The sequence below is a fragment of the Mus caroli genome, unplaced genomic scaffold, assembly GCF_978045245.1.
Source record: "Mus caroli unplaced genomic scaffold, Mus_caroli_1 scaffold_2, whole genome shotgun sequence".
NCBI lineage: Eukaryota > Metazoa > Chordata > Mammalia > Rodentia > Muridae > Mus > Mus caroli.
This window is the reverse complement of record NW_028227257.1, coordinates 177,663,525-177,688,654: the sequence shown is the minus strand read 5'-3', so window position 1 is coordinate 177,688,654 and position 25,130 is coordinate 177,663,525. Positions and strand designations below refer to the sequence as shown.

At 45.7% G+C, this 25,130-nt stretch overlaps 1 protein-coding gene across 4 annotated transcripts in view; it reads left to right on the top strand.

Moving 5' to 3' along the window:
• Frmd4a (FERM domain containing 4A) overlaps positions 1–25,130 on the top strand; it is a 600,187-nt gene that overhangs the window by 438,162 nt on the left and 136,895 nt on the right. For all 4 annotated transcript variants that reach the window (XM_029471433.2, XM_021186444.2, XM_085835220.1 and 1 more), the window contains one exon: positions 18,847–18,941. In XM_029471433.2, coding sequence (XP_029327293.1) covers positions 18,847–18,941 — 95 coding nt within the window. The remainder of the gene's footprint in view (positions 1–18,846; positions 18,942–25,130) is intronic.

The following is a 25,130-nucleotide window of genomic DNA, read 5'->3' as shown; positions in this document are numbered from 1 at the left end:
AGGGTGGAAAGGGAGAGGGAGGGAGAGGGAGGAGGAAATTAAAAAAAAAAAAAACAGACACCCCCCTGAGCCCTCCTAAGTCAGAGATCATCAAGTAGCTTTGGGAGAGGCTGAACTTGGCAGGAATCAGAGCTGAGCAGGTGAGTTAGCTAAAGGCTTACAGGATTAAGGGAACAGAACCCAGGCTCATGTTGGTTTCAATAAATCTGAAAGCTCATCTTCTCCCTCCTTCACCATGCATCCAGCCACCATGCGCTCATTCATCTGTGCATCCATCCATCTATCCATCCCTGCAATCAGTCCACACTCACCACCCAGCTCAGTGGAAATGAAGGAACTGTGTTAGTTACTTATCCAATTGCTGCAACAAAGACCCAAGAAAAACAGCTTAGGGACAGAAGCCTTTATTTGGGCTTACACTCAAAGGATGCAGTTTATTTAGTGGAGAGTTTATAGAGGACAGAGGTTGAGGTAGCTGGCCACTGTGCGTCTAGAGTCGGGAAGCAGAGAGCTGAAGGTGGGGCTTCGGCTCACTCCTTTTCCTTTGTTATAGAGTCCTCTGGAACCTTAGCTCCTGGAATGGAGTTTAGAGTGGGTCTTCCCTTGTCTAGAATTCCCTCACAGACACGCGCAGTCTTAACTCCTTATTCTAGAGCCTGCCACACGGACAAATAGAGATATACACTACAGAGATACACAAATCAACTTTCTAAGCAAAGTCAGAAACGTGTTGGGGCAGATGCCTCATGATGACTTAAAGTCCCCGCCTGAGGGCTCAGGGCTCAGTGAGCCCAGCTACAGAGCTGCTGGGTCAGGGGAAGCAGGTACCCAACATTTGTATGTAAACCAAGCATTACTTACCACAAAGTGCAAGGCTGCCAAGCAGAGTCAGGAAGGAAGTAGCTGTTCAGAACAAAAAAGGAAGGGGCATTTTCATCAAAAGAGAGATCTCTTGAGAGGCTGAGTGTTATGCTAAAGCAGGGTCGTCCGTTCGTCCGTCTGTCCATCTGTCCGAATCAGGGAGTAGAGGGAGTTACCCTCTCTGCCACCCCAGTGCACACGGTGCTTCTCTCATTTACACCTCTGATGTGCTTGCCAAACTGCCAAAGAAGAAACACAGTTCAAAGCCATCCCGTTTCCCTGACGACCAACCAGAGCATCCATCTTCAGGTCAAGGGTGTGAGATCCATTCATCTGCTTTCGGTTTTCTGAGTGTGACTTTTTGCACACTCCCCTCCCTTCTGATCGGTCTCTGGGACTGTTTCCCTTTGCCTGTATTGGGGCTGACTTCATGTGCCAATCTCCCTATTTTATACTATTTAAAACTCTGTAAGCTTCCTGTAATTTTTTTAAATGAATAAGGAGTAGGAAAATAATGAACTTTATTTTGCTTATTTATGTGTGCTGTGGCTGTGTGTGCATGTGTACATGTGTGCTCACATTTGGTGGCAAACATATACAGAGATACACACAAGTACATGTGGAGGCCCAGTGTTGACATCTGGTGTTTTTCTAAGTTTCTCTCTCCTTATACATTGAAGCAAAGCCAAACTCGTAGTTTGATTTCTGGATCAAGACAGAGTGCAGTGCCAAGAGGCTTAATGATGACTGACACAGGCAAGTGTTTAACCCCTGATAAAACTCTGCCTCCAGACTTTCTGCCCAAACCCACGTCTGTAGATATCCACCATCAGGTCTTTCTGGGACAGCACACTAGATTCCAGAAGACCGTGCATGTGTTCCAAGTTGCGATGGCTGCACAGACTGCATGCGTGCTGTGCAGTGCTGTGCTGTCTACAGGACTAGACCAGAAGCCATTTGTGTCAGCTGCCGTTCTGTTTATCCCAGAAACTATGCTGCAGACATACTCTCTAATGTCCCTGGTGTGTTCTTCATGGGTCTACTTGCAGAAAGAGGCTTGCCTGACCTATCAGCAAGCCCCAGAGGTCTGCCTGTCTCTGTCACCTCGGCACTGGGAGGACTAGAGCATGCTGCCATGCCTGGCTTTTTTATGTGTGTTTTGGTAATAAAGCTCAAGCCCTCACACGCCTGTGGCAAGCACTTTACTGACTGAGCTCTCTACCCAGATCTCTTTTGTCTGCTCTCAAAGCCCATCTTCTGTCTACAGTCATTCCAGCTATGCCCACCAGCTGGAATGACTGCACTCCCCCTTTTATAACACGGATACCTTGCAAATGCCCAAGGATGTGCCTAAAGCTACCAACAGTACCAAACTCTATGTCCACTATGTTTTTTCTCTATATATACATACCTATGATGTCTGGTTGGTAAATTAGACAGAGGAAGAGCTAAACAGCTAATGATCAAATAGAACAGTGATAACAATGTGCTATTACAAACGCCGTGTGGTGTCTTGAAAGAGTTAAGGCAAGCAGGGATTATGGCACACCGTTCACATCCCAGCACTTGGGTTTCAAAGGCAAGAGGATTATGAAGTTCAAGGCCAGTGTGTGCTCCCTGTCCCCCCCGCAAAAAAAAGAATGTGAGAGAAAATGTTAATATTTTATTGTTATTGGCATTAGTATTTTGTCCATGTAATTCATACTTACATTAGGGTCATAAGTATATTTTATCAACATAATTTGTATTGATATCTGTATTTTTGGTCCACTGTTGACTGTGTGTAATTGGAAATACAGGAAACAGAAGCATAGATAATGAGAAACGATAGTAATTTATCTTGACCATGTTGGAAGAACTTCGCCTTATGGTCTCCATCTTCCTATTTTATACTATTTTAAATTCTGTGAGCCTCCTTTTTTTTTTTTTTAGAAATTAATAGGGTGTAGGAAAATAATTAAAATGTTTGCATATTTATGTGTATGAGTGTGTATATGTGTGTTCACATGTATGGGGGCAAACATATGCAGAGACACACAATCACATGTGGAGGCCCAGTGTTGACATCCGGTGTTTTCCTCAGTTTCTCTCGTTTGCTGAGATGGAGCTCACTCTTCTGGCTAAGTCTGGCTAGCTAGTTCCCTCTGGGGCTTTTCTGTCTTGGCCTCTCATGCATTGTGGGATACAGGCGTCCGGGCAGCACAACCACCCAGCTTTTAAGTAGATGCTGGACACCTGAACTCTGGTCCTCATGCCTGCAAGTACTTTACGCATTGAACCCCACAAGTAATGGATTTTACCCAAGCACAAGGAGATTGCTGAAATCGGGCCAAAGCCACTAATGTAAATATCTGACACCAGGTCTCACCAATCAGTGAGAATACCAATCAGTGTTGTGATTGTCTATAAGCTTGCTTTAAGATGTGGTATAGTATGCAGTCTTCTGTCCTCTGCTAGGCCCCTTTAGCATATCGGAACGCAGCAGGAAGTTTCGGTTGTCTTTTATATAGTTGCGGGGATGGCGGGTGTGTGTGGGAGGGTCATTTTCACAAACCTTTTTCAGGAGTAAATATTTGTTCAGTCTTAAATTGGTCCTGCCTTCCTAGGCTCCCTTGTGGACTTTTTCATTATCCTCCTGCCCTGGTGAGAATGCATTCTTACTTGTATTGAAAGTGACATCAGCAGCAGAGCAGAGTGCATCTCCCCAGGGCAGGCAGCAGCAGATACCTGCCAGCAAGCAGCAAGAGCTACTCACAGGGAAGATCCACAGGAGGGCACTTGGGGACCTTCCAAATTAAAATGCTGATAAACATGGAAAAGCCATGCAGAGTCTCCAGGCATATTGCTGGAGCTAGAGTGAATCTGTCTCTCTGTGTGTGTATCTTTCTATCTGTGTCTGTCTCTGTCTCTCTGTCTATGTCTATCTCTCTCTGTCTCTGTGTTTTTCTATGTATATCTCTGTCTCTGTCTCTCTGTCTCTGCCTGTCTCTGTCTCTCTGTGTCTGTGTCTATGTCTCTCTCCCTCCCTCTTCTTTTCCCTCCCTCCCTCCCTCCTTCCCTCCTTCTCTCCATCTCCCTAGCCTATGAGCATAATTTTAATTCTACAGAAGCAGTGACAGTGTGATAATGTGTTTCTACGGTGGATGGGGCAGATATTCTACAGATTACAGGCGAGGGGTGGGTGCTATTTAGGGCCAGGCTACAGGAGGATGTTCTGGTCCAAAGGAAGCTGTCTGCTTTCTGTTCTCCTTACTGTCAGGATTTCCAAGGCAGAGGATGACAGTTCATGAAAAGAGGACTTAGACTGTAATAGATAAGTCCTTTGTCAGAGCAATAAGGGGCTGAGGGATCTTACAGGGATTCAGTCTCTGGTTGAAGAAGTAAGATAGACCATTTTTACTGAGGACCTAGTAGGTGACCATTTATTGTCCCTAAAGCCTTAAGAGGTAGCTATTGGCGTTCCGATGTCTAGCAATTACGCAGCATAGACCTCGCGGTTGGGTTGGAGCCCCGTGGTCCGGATCACACATAGCCTAGGTTGGTTTGTTGGTTTGTTTTAAAGGAAAGTTGTTGTTGTTTTAAGAGGATTCACTCCTATATTACTTATAGTCCCCCTCTAAACCTCTACTTCTCACCAGCAGTATACTACAAGGCAAGTGTCTCTTATCAAAATGGTAGCAATAAAGCCACAATCTCTGAACACTAGCCATATGCTAGGCAAAGGACACCAAGTACACAGAGACCCTTCCGTCCATTAGGAGACAGTGTAGCAAAAACAATTTCACCTTTATTCTTCATCTCCACACCTTTGCAACGTACACCCTCTAATAACCCTTAACTCCTGGACACTTCTAGCTATCATAATATATGACAATGACCATGCAAACACCTTGGCCTCGTCAAAGACTTCCACATGTGCCATGGAGAACCAATTTCAAGACTCCGGTTTCAGTGGCTGTTCCCTGATTCTGGGACAATGCCCTCTTCTACAATTCCCTGGGAATAAAGCAAATGGAATAATTATCAGAGCTTCGGGGTAAAAGCCGGAGCTTGGACAGCCCCAAGAGACTAGATGTGGCTCTCCCAGCCCAATATGCCAATTAAAGAGATTAGTGATGGTGGAAAGCAGAGAAAGAGGCTTAATCAATCAATCTCTCTCTTCTAAGTCTGCAGAGAGGACCTGAGAAAAGAGTACAGTTACCCTAAGTCTATCTGTGGGGTACTGACACGAGCCTTGGATTTAAATAGAGGGGGAAATGGGGCAGGGGCAATGGGAATGTATAATGTAGCAGTCCTGGTGCAGAACCACAGCCTCGGTTCTGGTCCATAAGGTGGTCTCATACTGATACTCAGTTGTATGCTCATGCTCCAAGATGCAGCCTTGTTATCATGAACAACCGCCCTCATACGTGTCATGGTCCCTCCTGAGAGGCCTGGCTGTTCCTAGGAATTAAGGTTTGGAATGAATTGGAGATTTGCAGGTGCCTCATAGAAAAGTAGAACATAACCTTCTAGTAATCTGGTAGTAAAATGTCTCTGCTTCTCTGGTATCTGTGTCATTGGCCTTGGTGGGAGGCCGATAGGTTCTGGACACACAAGGATTAATAAGCTTATGTCCACAGGTGAACAAGTGGCCCAAAGTAAAGGAGCCATGCAAAGTGAAGGGAGAAAGTCCAGGTTTGTGCCAAGTAAGGAGCGAGTCCTTTTCTGCAAAAGTAGCTTCTAATGCCTGTTAGATTATAATTCAGTGTGCAATATCATGAGGACTTCCAGTTTGAATGACTCCTGGTGGCCACTGGCTACTGGCCCAGGAGAAGTGCAATAATCCTCTAATATGTTCTTTGGTCTTAGAGGGCTTAACTTCATCTCCCAGGGAACATAAGGATGTGAGCAGGTTTACATCCAAAGAAGACATCTTTATTCTTCATAGCACAAGATAAGGATAGCATCAAATATGCAGAGCAGTGTGTGTGTGTGTGTGTGTGTGTGTGTGTGTGTGAGATGTATGTGCAGGCATGTGCATGCTTTTATGTGCATGTGTGTTATGTATGTGTGTGCATATATGTGCATGTGTATGTTAGGTATGTGTGTTATATGTGTGTACATATCTGGTATATGCAGGTCTATTTGCACATGTGTAAGCTCCATAGATCCTTTTTTCTCCACCTTCCCAGTACTAGGATCACAGATACATATCATCACACCATTTTGTATATGCACTAAGCTTCCAACTCAGGTTTTCATACTTAACTGGCATTTTTACCAACAGAGCCATCTCCCAAACCCAGGCATCTTAAAAAAGCAAACAAAAACCAGAAAACAATTAGTTATTTATTTAGTATTTGTACGTGTACCTGCGTAAGTTTACTGTCCTGCCCACAGAGGCCAGGGAGTAAGCCTGGAATTGGAGTTGCAGGCAGTAGAGTCACCTCATGTAGATTCGGGGAACCAAATCCAGGTCCTCTGGGAAAGCAGTAAGCTCTCTTAACCACTGAGCCATCTCCATAACCCCTCCCCCACCCCCAGGCATCTTTTAAAGAGGAAAAGTAGAAACAGTGGATGAGATAGTGGCAGATGAAGCTTGAACTGCCAAGGTTAAACTCAGTTCAGCATCTCCATATTCACTAGAAATACCTCAAAATTCAGCCATAAACTTGAGAGGCCTTTCTGACGCAGCTGGAACAGCCTGTGTTTCTCCCACCAAAGCAAATCTATTGTTCATTAACAGTCCTGTGACATCACCCTAAGCAGGATGGAGTCTGGGGGTGGGGGGTGGCTGTGTGAATACAGAGGCAGGAGGGATGCCCTAATGAACACCTGCCTGCCTTCCAGAGCCCCTGGAGGGATCCTGTGTAAAGCAGGCTCCCCAGCGGGTCAGGGTAGCTCTTGGCGTTTATAGAGGAGCAATCATCATGTTTGTCTGTCTAATCCTTCATTGGGCACCATTCAAGTCCACGAGGAAGAGAGATTCCTCCCACGCTCACAGTGGGCTTGGCTTTCCTGGGTCCTCCCTCAGACCAGGTTGTATTTGAGAGCTTGGATGAGACCATATGGAAATAAAAGGAAGGGATCAAGAGAAGACAAGATAAGAGGCAGGTGGGGAGCAAGTGTGAGGGGCAGCTAAGAAGCTGGTGGGCAGCTAAGAAGCTTTAAAATGTTCCCAAGAGAGACTTCGTCCCCAAGGCTAGTCTCTCGGAGCGTTTGAGGGGAGCCTAATTCAAAGACTAAGAAAAGTGACCCTTTCTTGCACATAACAACGCAGTGCCTCTCTGGAGGTGTATGATCTGACGGATACCCAGCCACATTCATTCACAGACTTATGTATTGGAAGTGGAGCAAGGGCCACAGTGTGCGTGTGGAGGTCAGACGACAACCTCATGGGAGTGTTTTCTCCTTCCATCACGTGAATCCAGGGATCAAACTCAGGTCATGAGGTTTATTGGCAAGCATCTTTACCCACTGAGCCATCCTTTGCATGGCTGCCTCTGGCCCTGTCTAGCCAGTGGGGGGTGGACAGCACTGCGTAGCAGCTCTCTTGCTTCATGTCTGCCTCTAAAGAGTGTCTGTACAACCATCTATGCCTGTGGTCTGCTTCCATGCTGGGCTGGGCTGACACTAAATACTCTACCCATTCATCTGTCTCACTTTGCCAATAAAAACCTTTATTAAATGGACTGGGGAAATACCACAATTTGTAAAGTGCTTGCCTGCAGATACGAAGCCTCAAGTTGATTCCCCTGAACCCATAGGGTTTTTTGTTGTTATTGTTCTGGTGAGTGTGGTGTGTGTGTGTGTGTGTGTGTGTGTGTGTGTGTGTGTATGTATGTATGTATGTATGTATGTATGTATGTTTAAACTGGGTCCTGGTGACACACACTTGTAATCTCATGGCTAGGGAGGCAGAGATGGGTAGCTGTTCCCCATGGAGCTTTCCTACATATTGGAGAAGGGACCAAGCCCTATTCTTATCAGTCTGCAAAAAGCAACTGGCTTCAGTGTGTCCCCACCACAGAATACAGGGCTCCATTGGAGAGGCTACTCATTGGAGCCCCTAAGGTAGCAGGGGAGGGGCAGCTGTCAGAACCTGCTGTGCAGAATCCAAACAGAATGACCTCATGCCGTACCCTCCCCCTCCCCAGGAATCAGAACACTAACTGGGCTGAGTAGGGAGGATTCAGGGTTACCAGGTCAAACTCTTCCTCACTCCTCTACTCAAAGTTGTCCTCCACCCAGGCTTCCTGAGGAGTGAATCCCAGCCCTCCCAGGCCAGAAAAAAAAGGGGGCGTATATGCCATCATTTCTACCGCTCTTGGAAGTGACCTTTTCTTCTGCCTCACTGCCGTGGTCACTCCTAAAGAGTAGGAATCACCTATCCACTACGTCTTGGGACCCTCAGCACGTAGAGTGGGTGGGCACACTAGCAGGCAAAGCTGGACACAATGCCTGCAGCTGTGTCATGAGGGGAGGCAAGTGGCCCATCAGCTCAGTGGACAACATGCACCTTGTAGTAACGAGACAAGATTGCTCCTGGCAATCTTGGAATATACCTATAATGCTAGCATTTCTGGGGAGAGCCAGAGTCTCCTTTGAGGGGAGGGGATTCTTAGTCTTATTAATGAAAGATTTTATTAATCTCTTAATAAAACTTTAAGGGAAGTTCAGGGATGATTTCATTGAAATTTGAGAAAAACAACAGGTCAGGTTTGCTGAAAATCTCAGGAGCTGCCAGGAATATAAGAGGTGGGGTTGGGGGTGGGCATATCAAGCATGAAGATCAGAGAGAGGATGAGAAAGTCCAGTGTCAGGGAGAGCATGTGCAGGCTGAAGGCTAGTATTTAAAGGGAAGGGAGAGACTCGCTTAGTGCGAGGCTGTCACCTGTGTTTGGGGGACACCTGCTTTCAGGTTACTGTGTCCTGGGCAAAGAACAGCACCAGGGATACAGGGATAGAAATAGAGAGATGAGTTTTTAAGGGAAGACCACTCCCAAGTGTGGGAGGAGCCTATAAACTAAGGAAGGAGCCACATCCACTAAGCCTGGGGCCCTGAGCCTTTACAGGGTATTTACATAGGTAGCACCCACCTCTCCCATGTGTGTTCTGTGCTCTGGTATTCGGATGAAGCCCTAGTGGGAAAGGGTTTCTAGTCTTCTTCATAATGTTAATCTTTATAGTTCAGGTCTCTGCTCTCCAGTCACACAAGAGTTTGGGAAGCTGAGGTAGGGGATTCCAAATTCAGGGTCATTTGGGGTTGGGAGGAGGACTACAAAGTGAGAACTCTGTCTCAAAGATACAAATAAATGAAAATAAACAAAAACCTTAGACAGAGAATAACTGACTTTGCCTTCAGACACTAGTCTTGATTTCTCTTAAAGTACAAGGAAGGACCATGGTTGCTTTTCATGTTCCGATTAATTAATTAATGTATTTATTTTATTTTATTGGTTTTTCGAGACAGGGTGATTTTTCTCTGTATAGTCCTGGCTGTCCTGGAACTCACTTTGTAGACCAGGCTGGCCTCAAACTTAGAAATCCACCTGCCTCTGCCTCCCGAGTGCTAGGATTAAAGAAGTGCGCCACCACGCCCAGCTTATTTTTTTAATGTGATGAAGTTAGAAGTGGCAATTCCTTTGATGTTTAATGGTGCCCTATGGGAATAATGGCTTTAGGGGAAGAGTCCATTGGTGAGTGGAAGTCACTTCACTGCTAACAAGTAATGCAGGGTTGGCTCACCTGCCTTATGCACAAGGTGCCATCAGAACCAGTTTCCAAAGGGGCTCAGGCCCCAAATCACTGCCAAAGCAGACAGCCACCTGGTCCTGCACTTCCTATACTGAGGTAGTCTGGGGTGTGTGGTGCAGAACAGATCTTTAGGATCCCAGTCTGGGGAGAGGCGCTTCCTGTGGCTGCCAAAACACAGAACAACAAAGCCGGGGGGGGGGGCGGAGTGGGGGAGAGACGACTTGAAATAGAACCACACTCCAGAAATCCAGAGGTGGGAGCATTGGTTGTAGCCCTGTGTCTCGTGGTGGGAACTAGCATGGCTTGTCCTCTATGCTTCCGTGTGTCCAGCCTCTGTCCTCATGCTTTGTTCTATGGATGTTATGTTAAAAGTTGTCTTATAAGGACACGTACAATGGCATGCAAGCCCCTCTCTCTTTCCAGAGCCTTAACTGTAGGTCTGGGAAGATAACTCCATGGATAGAGTGCTCCATGCCTAAGCATGCAGACCTAAGTTCAGATCATCAGCAGCCTTGTAAAAGCCAAAGTCAGTAGCGTGCATCTGTCACTCCCACTTCAAGGGAAAGGATACAGACCGGCAGATCCATGGAGTTCACTGGCCAGCTAGTACGACTATCAGTGAGCTCCAGGCTCAGCCAGAGAAGATTCTCCAAAGAACTAGAGTGGCTGGAGAGGTGGTGCAGAGGGTAAGGCCATTTGCTGACCTTGCAGAGGACAGGGTTCGGTTGTCAGATGTCTTACAAATGCCTGCAGCTCCAGTTCCAGGGGATCTATGTACTCTTCTGGCCTCCTTGGGCATTGTGTATTCACAGTGTACATACAAATGAGCTGGCGTACACACATACACATAAAACAAATAAATCTTCGTTATAATAAACACCAACTAAGGTGTAGAGTGACTGATCGAAGGACTTGCTGTTGACCTCTGATCTCTACAGATACATGTGCACGGAACGCACATGCTCCCACATGTGTGAGAGCTCACACATACACCCTACTGCCCCAGCAGTGCAAAATCATCTCTGGCAGTGTAAAGTGATGTATTCAGTTGATGGCTCATGGACTTACCTTTAAAGGCGACTGTTTAGCACATTACAAGGTACAATAAAATTATGTCACTGTTTAGAAAAGCTACCGTGTGATGGGAGAATAAGACACATGTGGAAAATTCTACAGAAAGGGTCTCCTTGAGAACATGGGCTTTGGGTAGCAATGAAGATCTTGAAAGGGAACTGGACAAGGGTGGGGTTGACTAGGAAAACTGGGACCACTATCATTGTGTGGTCTTAACCACCAAGCATTTAGACCTGGTAACATTTTATTCATATGTGTATATGTACATATGTATATATGTATATAGTCATTATATATTGTCACTTCACATGTGTAATGTCATTAGTGTCATGTATAAATATATATGTATAGTGTGTGCACTTTATAAGTTCAGAGATGAAGAACTGAAATAATAATGGATGGTGTAATACTCATTTTGTGCCACACACTGTGATTTACATAAGTCACCATCATTTAACCCTCATGACCGCCTGTGACATGGGTATTGTCATTATGGTCATGTTACAGGTGAGGAAACTAAAGTATAGTGGGGTCAAGCAACATGCTCCAGATTGTTTAAGAAAAGTGAGATGTGTTGATAGACAAGATTTCCTAACTCGAGAGAGTTTTTGAATGAACATGCACAACCTCTTCAAGGGCTGAGTAACTTGTGGGAGAGGAAGCAGTTTGATGTGATCATAGCGGGAAGAAGAATATTCTAGAATCTTTCATGCCACTGAGTCCCCCCCATCATCTGACAGGCGAGAAGACAGAAGACAGAGGATTTATCATTTGTCCACAGTTGTCTGTCTGAAAGGGAGTGCCTGTTAAGTCCAAAGTGGGCACTGTGTGTTTCCAGATGAAGTGTGGTTATGTGGCAGAGCTCCTTACAGCTTACAGGCATTCTGTGTGCGCACATGCATGTGTGAATGTGGAGATGCATGTGCAAGATGCATGTACACCAGACGTGTGCAGGCCAGAGGTTGACCCTGAGTGTCTTCCTCTCAGTTGCTCCCTGACCAGGCAAGCGCAGGGTGAGTCTCCCTGCCCCCAGCACTGGGGTTAGAGATACATGCTCACCCCTCCAGCATTGGGGTTAGAGGTGCATGCTGCAATGTCTAACCTTTTACATTAATCAGAAATCCGAACTCAGGGTCCCAGGCTTGTGTGGCAAGCATGTTACCAAGTGAGTGTTTCCTAGCCCCTGGTGCTCTTTTGATCATGGTGGCCACTCCGATCTCCTAGAAGAAGCAGGGCAGTGCAGGAAGTGCACAGGACCTAAACTGAGCCCTAAGACTAAATATGGTGACTATGGCCATGGGAGTCCACAGAGCCAGTACCCTCCTAACCTCACATGAGTCTGCGTGGTGAGTTCAGAGCAACAAAGACCACTGCTCCCCCAACCTCTAACACGGTAGCTGTGCAGGTGTCCAAGCTCAGTTTTGGAAAGTGGTATTTTTAGCACTGTGGTGCCTCCAATGTGCATTCATGCTGTGGAGGACATTTGCAAGGAAGTTGTTATCCAGGTAAAAGGAGGGAAGCAATCTGACAGGGAAGGCAGGGTAGAGAAGCCAGTGAGGGAATACAGTTAAATATGGGCTGAGAGAAAGCCCATCTTTAGTTCACTGACATCCCCACCAGCATGGCCAGTGACCCTGAAGAAACTGGCGTAACTCACCAAGGACACACAGGGCTTGCTTTACCCACAATGCCTTCAGGCCTCTACCCTGTTTGTCCCATCAAACTCAATGGGGCTACAGGCCCCTTTTCTGGCCTCCCTCCCAGCCAGATCCCTGCAAGGCTCCACAAATGTTTACAGCACCAGTAATTGGCAAATTACAATCAGCAGGATTCTATAAACATCCCTTCTGAGTACAGAACAGCCAAAGAGCTTTCTGCCTATCAGGCAACTCACTCCAAAGCAGTGTAAGGACCTTTCAGAACGCTGTAGCTCCTCAGTCACTATCACGTCAAGGTGGAATAGTGTCTTCCTCTGCAAGATGGGAGAAATTAAGACGTTGATGCCATCAATGGCCCCAGACCTTATGAAGATACAGTGACAGAGTCAGGCATGATGCACCACTGTACAGTGATAACAACGACCTCACAGTCTCAGCAGAGCAGTGAGAGCTGGGGTACTGAACTTGAGGTGCTGGGTGCTGCTTTGCCTCTTAGGGATGGAAGCAGAAGCTGGGCTGTTGCTAGTCACCTTGGTAACTGAAGACATGTGTGGGGTTCTATGAAGATTCAAGATAAACAGTTAGAACCTCAGTGTCTTCTAGAATCTTCTGTTATCTCCTCGTCACTGATCTGATACCTCTTCTTTTATATTTTTATTGTAGTGTGTGTGTGTGTGTGTGTGTGCGTGTGCATTTAGAGTCTGAAGATCAACTTCCCATGTCACTCCTTGCACACCTTCCACATGGTATCTCACATGGACTTAGAGCTGATCACATACTCTAACCTGGGTGGGCTTGAGCCATAAGGATCTGCCTGTCTCTGCCTCCTGAGCCTAGGTTACAAGCAGGTACCACCAGCCCTACCTTTACCCCTGCATTTTCTCATGGCTACTATTTTGTAGTTTAGCAGGAGAAAGGTTAGTTTATTACATACAGTAGACACCTCAGGATGTTGGGGTCTATTCTCCTTGCTGAACTCCCATTGGTTGCTGTGACTCTTTTTTATTGTTAGCTATCTGTCAGTGTCATATGCATATATAATGCATTCTGGTTACTCGCCTCACACCCTTTCAAACTTGCCTCTGGAGACTAAACTCAGATCCTCATGGCTTATGGGGCAGGCAAGTACCTCACAGGCTCTGTGTCTCCCCAGCCCTGCTCCCTCTGTTTTTAAACAGTGGGTGCCCCACGGTGGGACTTTCTTCCCTTTGGTCTGCAATGCTATCCATGAAAAGCAGTTGATGGTTCTCCGTGTTTCAGCAGATATTCACCCACAAGGGTATGTGGTTCCTGTAACAGAGATCACCAGAGAGGGGCAAGTCTGTCTTTCCCCTCCCCACCATGCCGTGGCTGCTCGAGCTGTTCAGTTGCACAGTGATAAGAAGTCCCTACAAGACTTCAAAAGGGCAACCTTTGTTCATGGTGTCAAGTCATCTCGACAGCTTTGAGGCTTGGAAATCAGAGAAAGATTCACATTAGCTAAGTGCACAGCGATGATGTATAGATCTGCACTGTGCTGGTTCAGACTCCGCATTATAGCCCTCACCCAGACACATGATGCTTGACCTCTTACCCAGGAAGTAGTAAAGTCAGCCCAGGCAGGATGCAGAGGAAGATTACCACTTTGAGGAAAGCTAGGGCTTTTATTTGTTTCTTTTTAAATTGGGGTAAATACATACAAATTTACCGTGTTAACCATTTGGTGTATATACAATTCGGGGCATTAACTACAGGCACAGTATTATCAAAGAAGCACCACTCTTTCCAATATGTCATCAGAATCTGAAGCAGAAATTCTGTGGTCATCAAACAGTACCTCCTCCTCCTCCTCCTCTCCAGTCCCTGGTAACGCCTGTGAAATCATGTGATCTTAGTTACTTATACAGGGAGATATAGTAACATTCATCTTCTTTTTTTAAATATTTTTATTAGGTACTTTCTTCATTTACATTTCAAATGCTATCCCAAAAGTCCCCCATACCCTACCCACCCGCTCCCCTACCCACCCACTCATACTTCTTGACCCTGGTGTTCCCCTGTACTGGGGCATATAAAGTTTGCAAGACCAAGGGGCCTCTCTTCCCAGTGATGGCCGACTAGGCCATCTTCTGCTACATATGCAGCTAGAGACTCATCTTCTTTTTAATATGGCTTCTTTCAGTTATGCTGGCTTCAGTGTTCATTTATGTAGTGTATATCTGAATGTTGTTCCTCTTCAAGGCTGAGTAGTATTCTATTGTATGTATCCTGACTTTGTTTTGAGTTCTGGCTTGAAGACTGAGAACAGCCTGTATGCTATCTCTAAGTCTTGGTTGGTGGTGCTCTGTCATTTAGATAATGATAGAACACATGGAAGCTCTCAGAACTGTGTCTGGGATACAGTAGCAATGCCTTAGCAAGTCCTTTGAACGGCATGGCATTATAAAGCAGATGTATGTGAATGTCAACTGAAGTTGTTCCATGTGTCCATTTCTGCAGTTTCAAGGCTCTTAACGAACTGAAGGAGGACACAAGTGTTCAATGCCTGTTCAGCATGGTCCCTGCACTCCACATGTCCCTACCTCCCTTCCTGCACACTACATTTCCTCCTAAACATTTCTACAATTAATGAGTACCTTTCTCCTACTGAATACACACACACACACACATACACACACACTTGTTACTTTCTATTGCTGTGATAAAATACTCTGTCCAGAAAAAAAATTAGAGAAGAGTTTATTTGGACTTACAGTTCCAAGGGGTACAGTCCATCTTGGTGGTGAAGGCATAGCAGCAGGGATCATGAGGATGGCCTGGCAGTCAGGAAGTAGATCACATTTCATTCACACACAGGAAGCAAAGAGAGGGAATAGGAAATGGCTATAAAACCTTAAAGTCAGTGCTATGTGCCTCCAGCAAGGCTCCACTTTTTGAAAGTTCTACAACCGTCCCCAATAGTACCATCAGCTGAGGACCCAATGTTCAAATACAAGTGCCTATGGGGAACATTTCTCATTCAGACCACCACACTGAGCAAGGGTATCTGGATAGCATTGAAATCTTATTCCCAGAGAGAGAGCTATCCCTTTCCACGAGTGAGTTGGTTACCCCGCCATAGTTTACAAGAACTCACAGTAAGCACTTCTTAGTCACACTTTATTTTCTAATGTCAGATTGACCCAGTGAGACTCCCAGTCCTCTTCCACTCCCATCCCATCAGATTTGACCTCAAGTGACTTTCTTCCCCCACCCATTAGACTTGAAATGACTTTTAACATTTACAAAATTCCAAATCCATTCTGAGTGCTGGAAGAGTCTTGCTGGCAAGGATGCTAAATCTAATACATGTTCCCAGGGCAAGTCAAAAAGATAATCCTAAATAGAAAAAAAAATGTTATTAAGATATGCTCTTGGAAAATTGTTTTCCAGCCTTTTATTCTGAGGTAGTGTCTGTCTTTGTCCCTAAGGGGGGTTTCCTGTATGCAGCAAAATGTTGGGTACTGTTTATGTAGTGAGTCTGTTAGTCTATGTCTTTTTGTTAGGGAATTGAGTCCACTGATATTAAGAGATATTAAGGAAAAGTAATTGTTACTTCCTGTTATTTTTGTTGTTAGAGTTGGGATTCTGTTCCTGCAGCTATCTTCTTTTAGGTTTGTTGAAGGATTTCTTTCTTGCTTTTTCTAGGGTGACATTTCCCTCCTTGTGTTGGAGTTTTCCCTTTATTATCCTTTGGAGGACTGGATTTATGGAAAGATATTGTGTGAATTTGGTTTTTTCATGGAATACTTTGGTTTCTCCATCTATGGTAATTGAGAGTTGTGCTGGGTATAGTAGCCTGGAATGGCATTTGTGTTATCTTAGGGTCTGTATAACATCTGTCCAGGATCTTCTGGCTTTCATAGTCTCTGTTGAGAAGTCTGGTGTAATTCTGATAGTCTACCTTTATCCTGAGTGAGGTAACCCAATCACAAAAGAACACACAAGATATGCACTCACTGATAAGTGGATACTAGCCCAGAAACTTAGAATACCCAAGATACAATTTGCAAACACATGAAACTCAAGATGAAGGAAGACCAAAATGTGGATACTTTGTTTCTTCTTAGAATGGAGAACAAAATACCCATGAAAGGAGTTACAGAGACAAAGTTTAGAGCAGAGCCTGAAGGAATGACCATCCAGAGACTGCCCTACTTGGGGATCCACCCCATAAATAACCACCAAACCCAGTCACTAGGCAGATGCCAACAAGAGCTTGCTAACAGGAGCCTGATATAGCTGTCTCTTTCGAGGCTCTGCCAGTGCCTGGCAAATACAGAAATGGATGCTCACAGTCATCCATTGGATGGAGCACGAGATCCCCAATGAAGGAGCCAAAGAAATACCCAGGGAGATGAAGGGGTCTGAAGCCCCATAGAAGGAACATCAATATGAACTAACCAGTATCCCCGAGCTCCTTGAAACTATACCACCAATCAAAGAAAACACATGGTGGAACTTGTGGCACTAGCTATACATGTAACAGAGTATGACCTAGTTGGTCATCAATGGGAGGAGAGCTCCTTGGTCCTGTGAAGGCTCTATGCCCCAGTATAGGGGAATGCCAGGACCAGGAATGGGAGTGGGTGGGTTGGGGAGTAGGGGGAGTGGAGAGGTGATAGGGGATTTTCGGAGGGGAAACTAGGAACAGGGATAACATTTGAAATGTAAATAAAGAAAATATCTAATAAAATTTTTAAAAAAAAGATATGCTCTTGCTGTGAAACTCAGGCTAGCCTTGAATCCCCCATTCCTCCTTACTTTAGCCTCCTAAGTGTTGGGGTTACAGGTGTGTAACCCAGTGCCCAGCTCAAAATACTTCCAGAAACAGCAAGCATCACAGATACACTGTGGCCACTTTGAAAGTTGTGGCAGTCATTCTGATGGATAAGTGATGACCCACTGTGTTATAAAAGCAGTGAACTTGCTGTGTCACCACAACCCATAAATTAACTCAGTCCAACATCTTCTGGAAGGAATGGCGGCATGCATAGTCAAGCACATCCCACAACACGTTCTTAAGCTTGGGAACTCAAATCTTGCAGCATCTTTCATAATTCATTTGCAAAGCTCTGAGATGAGCCACATGCATCCCTCCACAATGCCAGTGTAGACTTCTTCCTATCAAGGAAGAAAGGATTGATGTCCAATCTTGGGTGTTCTATTGGTTTAGACTCAGATTGTAGCATGCACCAGGAAGCAGAGAGCACTAGATGCAGTTGGTGTGTCAAGGTGGGGTTTCCCATTGGTCTCTCATTTCCAGGGAAGGAAGTGTTACTGTCACTTCAACCCCATGTGGTTCTCACTTCTAAGCTGCTGCTCACTGATAGAAGAGGAGGCAGAAACAACTGCCTGATCCCTGGGCCTGTGTCTGCCCTGCACAATGGACAATCTCACAGGATTATGAGGTTAAACAATATGTAAAAAGTGCTTAGGACAGTGCCTATCACACAGCGAGGACAGTTCCTGACCCATCAGGCAGGTCGGTGTAGGGATGTTAGACTTGACAATAGTACAAATGCAGTCTTTGTTCAGTACAATTGAATTTTGTATCTGGATGGTTTCTCTGGGTCAGGCTGTGCGCTACAATCTCTAAGGATGCCAAGAGCCAGAGCCCCCAGTTATCTATATGATCACCAGGCAGAAGCAGCCACACTGGGGAGGGTGTGTTTAACCTTTCAGTGTAGCTCATGGCCTTAAGTAAGTTTGCCATTTTGCCATGGGCTGCATTCAGGGTACCCTTGAGCTCATACCTGTAGCCATGTGTTGCTAAACTCTGGTATTCATATTCAATGTATTTGGGCTTAACCTTTTCCAATTACACTGGGTATATCAGAAAGTAACCTTATCCCAAGAATAGGAAGGGGGTCTGCCTGTGTTTGCTAAATAGACCAAGAACTCTTCCTGTCAGAGCAGTATAAGGTAGGAAAGGAAAGTCACCAGGCTGGACAGCCCCACTAAAGAGCAAAAATGTCATTTGTTGACAGAACCGATCTTACTGAGCCTCCACTTGCTGCCAAGACTTTCCACTTGGCTGTTTTATACAGCAGCATCCTAATGGTCTATTTCTTTTGGTCTTTCTCCTTCTCTATTTCTCTCTCTTCCTCCCTCACTCTTGGCTTCATCTCTCTGTGTGCCTCATGTAGCCCAGGATAGCCTCAAACTTGCTATGTAGCAGAAGATAATCATGAACTTCTGCTCCTCCTGCCTCTGTTTCTCGTGGAACCCCATGAAGTACTCATGCACCATGACAACCAGTTTTATGCTGCTTGGATGATTAAACACAGGGCTTTGTGCGTGCCAGGCAAGAACCTTCCTTCCAACTGAACCACATCCAAGCCTCTCTTTGGATTTTACAAAAGTCATTTGTGTTTCTGCAGTGTGCCTGAGTTTTCAGGCATTTCACTGAGAACATGCTAGAGACCCAAGATGGCGGCGTGATTTAGCAAAAGTCTCTCGTGAGTTAATCTTCCCTTCTGTGTTCTTCTTCCAGCCCAAGCTTTTGGCCAAGGAGCTTCTTGACCTCGTGGCCTCTCATTTCAACCTGAAGGAGAAGGAGTACTTTGGAATAGCATTCACAGATGAGACGTAAGTGCTGTCCAGAGCCCACAGACCCCAAACAAAAGAGCAGGATGTCAAATTACCCTCTCTCTGCTGTGCACAGCAAAATCAGGCTGCAGGCCACTTGGGTCCCATGGGGGCTACAGGGTCAGTCCAAGTTCACCATCTGAATTTCAAAAGCCGGTGATCATGCCTGGAGTGGCCAAAGGATATAATTAGATAGATGCTAATATTATGAAATTATTAGGTAATGTTCTTTAACCAAGCAGATTTGTGTTCAGATGAATGTCTGAAATGTTTATTTTTTTCTTTAAAGAGTAGATCTGTGTGGGTTTAGTCTTTATTAAGGTTAAATGAAAACTTCTGGAAAGTAAATGTTTCTCTCCAGTGTTGAAGTAACAATAACAGGAAGTGGACTTGATGATAAATTCAGAGTGAGAGATGATCTGGGCGAGTTCACACTCGAAGCTGAAATAGAAGACAGCATCAGAGTTCCTATTGCCCATCTGAGGTGAAATGTTTGTTTTCAGCAACCTTCCAGTTTGCTCGGTACCATCATGTTATATAATAAAGGAAGGCCTAGGTCCCGTGGATAATGTTTTCTATCTCTTACTACACTGGTACCAAAGAGTTCAGTGAAGATCAGCCCAAATTCTTAGATAAGGATATCTAAGCTAAGGACTGGGGGTGCAGTGAGGGGTGAAGCACTTTCCTAGGCATGTGTGGCCCTTGGCTCCACTGTAACTGGATGACAAATGTCTAACAGATGTCAGTAGTTCCTCCGCATAAAGAACTAAAGTGAGTGGGGCCAGGCTGGAAGTCTATTAACCAGATGCCAGCTTGGGTCTTCACAGGACTCCTGCATTGTCGCCTTTCCCCTACAGGATATGCCTAGACACCTGCCCCCACAACTCCCCACAGTTTCTCCTCTCAGTGTTTCCTGGGAACAAGAAATAACCATCTCGGAGAGCCTGCTCATACTTTCCCTGTCTGCCCACACTCTTCAAACTCTGCTTCCCAGCCCCCTGCACCAGGAAACAAAACAAAACAGTAACCTCCTTTAAACAAATGTTCCCTAAATCTCCTCTGTCTGTATCCATGCCCACACACCCCGCCGCATGCTCAAATGCCAGGTGAGGTTACTGGCTGGGAAGGCAGTCCAGTCAAGCCCAGCCCACCTTAGGCGACCTTGGCTATGGTTGATCTTGGAGATCTGTGAGTTCACAAGATGTCCACACATAAGCCTGGGGCTCTGACTTCAATCCCCAGAATTTAAGTTAAAAAAATAAAAGTCAAATTTGGTCGACGACACATGTAATCCCATCATAGGGAAGGTAGAAGTGTATTAGAAATTCCAGCCAGCAAAGAATCAGCCATGAACTCAGTCAGGAAAGCTGTTCTTTGTTTAGGAGTGGGCAGGAGCCCAGGCGAATGCTCTGGGAAGGTCTGGCAGCCCTCCACAGTTTCTTACAGCTTTTCCAGCTCAGGTGACAGGGTGGCCACCTGAGGATACTCTCTGAGTCCCATGCCTGTCAATCTAGGCATGTGCAGAGAAACAGAAACTGCAGACATGAACATTTTACAGGTAGACATTTTGAAGCTAGCATTAAAAGCATACAAACATTTGAAATGACAATAAAAAAGTATCCTGTTTTGTTAGGCACAGTGGCACAGGGCTAACAAAGTCTCAGCACTCAGGAGGCAGCAGTGGGAGGATCCTACAGCGTTCCAGGACAGCCAGGCTACCTAGAGAGACCCTGTCTCAAAAACAAAAACAAACAGAGAAAATCTAACAGCAATAATGATTTCTTAGCAAACAGGATCTGCTGTAGAACCTTAAGGTACTCTGGCAAGTTTTTGCCTTACCTGGATACAGAATGTGAACAGGTTGGCAGAAGCCAGCATACTTTTTTTTTTTTTTAAAGATTTATTTATTTATCATATGTAAGTACACTGTAGCTGTCTTCAGACACTCCAGAAGAGGGCGCCAGATGGTTGTGAGCCACCATGTGGTTGCTGGGATTTGAACTCTGGACCTTCGGAAGAGCAGTCAGGTGCTCTTACCCACTGAGCCATCTCACCAGCCCCCGCCAGCATACTTAAATAAAATTTTAACTCATTTTAATTCTGCACACTCCTTTTTAGACAAAAATTTACAGTAGTCTATCATAGAATAAAGTACTAATTTGATTTTCTTAGGCTGTGTATATAAGCCTACAAAACATATATTCATACACCTCCTCCTCAGAGACACACTGACCTCTTGGGCTCACTGTCTCTCCAACTTAACCTGTTTGGCAGTGAGAAACCTTATCTCAAGAAATATGGTTGGGGACTGGAGAAGTAGCTCAGTAGTTAAGAGTGTTTGCTGTTCTTCCAAAGGAACTAAGCTTGGTTCCCAGCACCCACAGAGGGGGACTGACAACCATCAGTAACTGCAGCTGGCCTCAGATGGGGAGGATCTGGCCTCTACAGACACCCACACATACATGCACATGAAAGTAATAAATAAAGATATTAAACTTTCCAAAAGGAAAAAGAAAGGTGAGCAGTGACTGAGTAACAAAGCAACAAAACCCAAGCTATCCTGACTCCCACATGCACACACACACATGCACACCTGTATACACACATGTGCACCTCACATAAAAGTGATGTTTGGAGCAGTGGTATGGACAGAGGCAAGGGCAAAGCCCGCACTTAATTACAAAAGGAGTAGGGTCAGTCCTGGGGCTGGAGCCCATAGGGCACCGAGGTGGAAGGCAGTCTTGCTGGTCTTCTCTGGTCTAGACGGACCTGCACCAGTAGACCAGGAGAGATGCAGGCAGGTAATAAAGAAGAAATGCTTTAAACAAGCACATGTGTAGAAAAACTGACTTTCATGAACACAAGCATTCTCTCCCCTCCCTACTGAGAATCCCCAGAAGCCCCCTAATTACTCTCCATGCCGCCACTGATTGGAAGGAAACCGTAAGTCTCAATTAATCACAGCCCCATTGTTCCCGTTTCCCAAGTTAGTTTATTCCATTCAAGAAGACTATGAACTCTGGACAGTCCCAGTTAGACTTCCCGGCGGAGTCAACAGGAGTCAAAGAACTTGCATGTTATCTTAGGCCAGAGAGGAAGAAGCCTATGGGCTGAAGATGACAGACCACAGCCCTGAGAGCCAAGAGCAATTGATTGGATGGATGAAAAGGGGAAAGGAGGGCACAAAGCCACACCTCAGAGGCAGGAGGGGCACACCCCAGAGTCTGATGGCCATCCTATAAGCCTTTGTGGGAGCTCTCTGGAGTCTCTGCTGGCCTGAGAGCCTGCCTACCTGGGTGTCTGTGCATTCATTCATGTAATGCACATGTATAGAAGGTCCTCTTGAGAGGAGCATCGTGCTCCCCATAGCAGGAACTCCCAGCCATCCTTCTGGCTGGTCTTGAGACTGCACAGGCCCCTAACACCTCCTCCCATATCTGGGTGTGAGGCCATCTCCAGCCATAGCACCAGTGGCCAGCCACCATTAGGGACCCATGAAAAAGAGTTGGGCCACCTGTTGGTCACTGAATGCGAGCTGGCAGGTATGTCTGGTGCACTAGGGGACTTACAGCAGGTGTCAGTCCTAGAGAAAGTCAAGCCTCTGAGAGACAGGCCAACTGGACAAGGGCCAGGGTGACTTAGGGGACAGTCCTTGGTGGCCTGATAATACCTGGGCCTACATACATCTCTGGGCCTCTCTGGTAATCAGAACATTTCCCCTTTCCATTTTAAGAAAGGGAAGCACTAAGATTGCCCCTTGGACTTGTGCCTGGTAGTTCTCTGGGTCAGTGATTCCTAGGTCCAGATGCATGAGCTCAGCTTTTGCTCTGCCTCTCCATGCCAAGAAAGAAGTGCTAACATGACAGTCCCCTGCCTCTGTGTGTGTGTGTGTGTGCGTGCGCGAGCACACACATGCAGCTGCTGATAATCAAACCCAGGACCTCATGCACGCCAGGCAAGTATCGTAACCACAGAGCCACATCCTCATCTCAAAAGGAAACATTTTAATAACTGTATTCAAATTGGGTAAGTATGTTCCCAAGGTGTTTTTGTTCACGTGAGTGTGCACCCACTATACTCTGTTTTACCCACACACAGAGACACAACGTGCATCTGTACTAGCGCACACACACACACACACACACACACACACACACTCACACACACACACCAAAAATGTCTACATTTTAAAGCACTATTTAAAGATCAAATTTCTCCCAGGGCCTATGCTTCAGAAAGTCTCTAGGTTGTCCAAACCGCCCTCCTTTGCCCAGTCTGTCACAACTGGGAATAGTGAAAGATGAATGCCACCTGTTGCCCTCTTTATTTGGACAGAGTGAGTGCAAGTTGAAAGTGACTAAGTGCAATTGAATCCTAAAGGAAATTTCGTGGGAGACCTGGTGACATTTGAGTAGAGCCTATGGCTTAGCTCATCCAGCAGTGGCCTTGCATCATGGCTCTGCTGACTTCTCCAGAGTTTGCCAGATGCTGCCGAGGGGAGCTGGGTGGCGGGTGAAGGGAGGCTGTGAGATCTTTGCAGCTCTTCTATAATTATTTCCAAATAAAAAGCCTCAAAACAAAGTAACAACGGAGAAGGAAGAAGTGGGATCAATGCTGCAGAGTGGTTATGAGCAGCATTCAGTATTCTCAGTCCTGAAGTTTTACACTGTGGGCTGCGGTACTTTATAAATAAATACCAATTATTGGGGGAATAGAGAAGCTTCCAATACCCCACCCCCTTTCTCTGAGGGTTCCATCTAGGCCCCACAAAACGTCATTGCCAGAATTCACACTGACAGGATGGCGGACAACCTATAACCTGAGAGCCCCACATTCTGCTGGATCCCCCTGCTGCCCAGGAAGGGCCGATGTCGACCCTTGAACTTGTCCCCGAGGGCGTGACCTGCTCTGTTGGTGATTCCTGTGTCCACAAACACTAACCAGCTTTCCTCTGCCTTTCCATACCCCACACTTACAGAGTGGCTTGGAACTTGCAGCCACTCTGCAGGTCTGAACCCTGCCTGACTTGAACTGAAAATAGGCAGGTTAACATGTTCTTCCACAAGCTGCCACAGACCAATGACAACATTAGTGTTTCTGTGTGTGTGTGTGTGTGTGTGCGCGTGTGTGTGTTTGCCTGCATTTGTATATGTGCAGCACATGCATGCTGTATCCACAGAGGTCAGAAGAGAGGGTATGGACTCTCCTAGAATAGCAGCTCTCAATGCAGGTCCTGACCCCTTTGGGGTCACATATCAGATATTTACATTACGATTCATTACAGTAGTAAATTACAATTATGAAGTAGCAATGAAATAATTTTATGGCTGGGAGTCACGTTAACATGACCCTTTAATACATAACTGTATTAAAGGGTCGCAGCATTAAGAACGTGAGAAGAACTGGCATTACAGATTGTTTGAACCACCATGTAGGTGCTAAAAACCAAACCTCGGCCCTCTGCAAGAGCAACGCATGCTCTTAACCACTTAGCCATCTCCCCAGCCCCTTAGAATACTTATTGACGTGTGGCTGGAGCCAGGGTTCCTGTCCAGCTTGGCCACATAGTGGAAGGACCCAAGACACTTTAAACTGACTTTTTTGTCCTTGTTTTGTTTTTTCCGTCAAAGATCCCGAGTTGGTTCTGATATAGCCAAGTCCAGAAGCCCTGTTTCAGGGCTGGGCATGTCTTTATGTTGCCTTGACCCAGATCTGAGAACAACTGATTCCACTAGAACTTACAGTAAGGGACATATCCCAGGGACCCGAGACACTGTACAGAGGCTACCTTCCTGAAACATGGTAGAGGGGCTACTTCTGAAGGGCCCCGTCCTACAGAACCAAAGCTGCAGGATCTCCATGACACAGGATATCTTGGGGGAAGTCCCAGTGAGGATCCAGTATTGATAATAAATAAATCTTAAACAAATGTTTATATGCAAACATTTGTGGGAGAGAAGGCATGTAAATTTAAAATTTACAAATGTAAGGGGGCCATTCCTAACAGGTTGAGGATCAGGGCCTGCCAAGTTCAGATTTAGTCTTCCCTTCTCTGTAGGGAATAAAACCGAGGGGTGGGTGCAAGGCCAATTGTGTAGCTTGAGTACTTTCCTAGTGTGCTGAGGACCATGGGCTTGTGCAGCACCACAAAGAGAAACCCAAACAAACAAACAGCATAAATGAAATTTT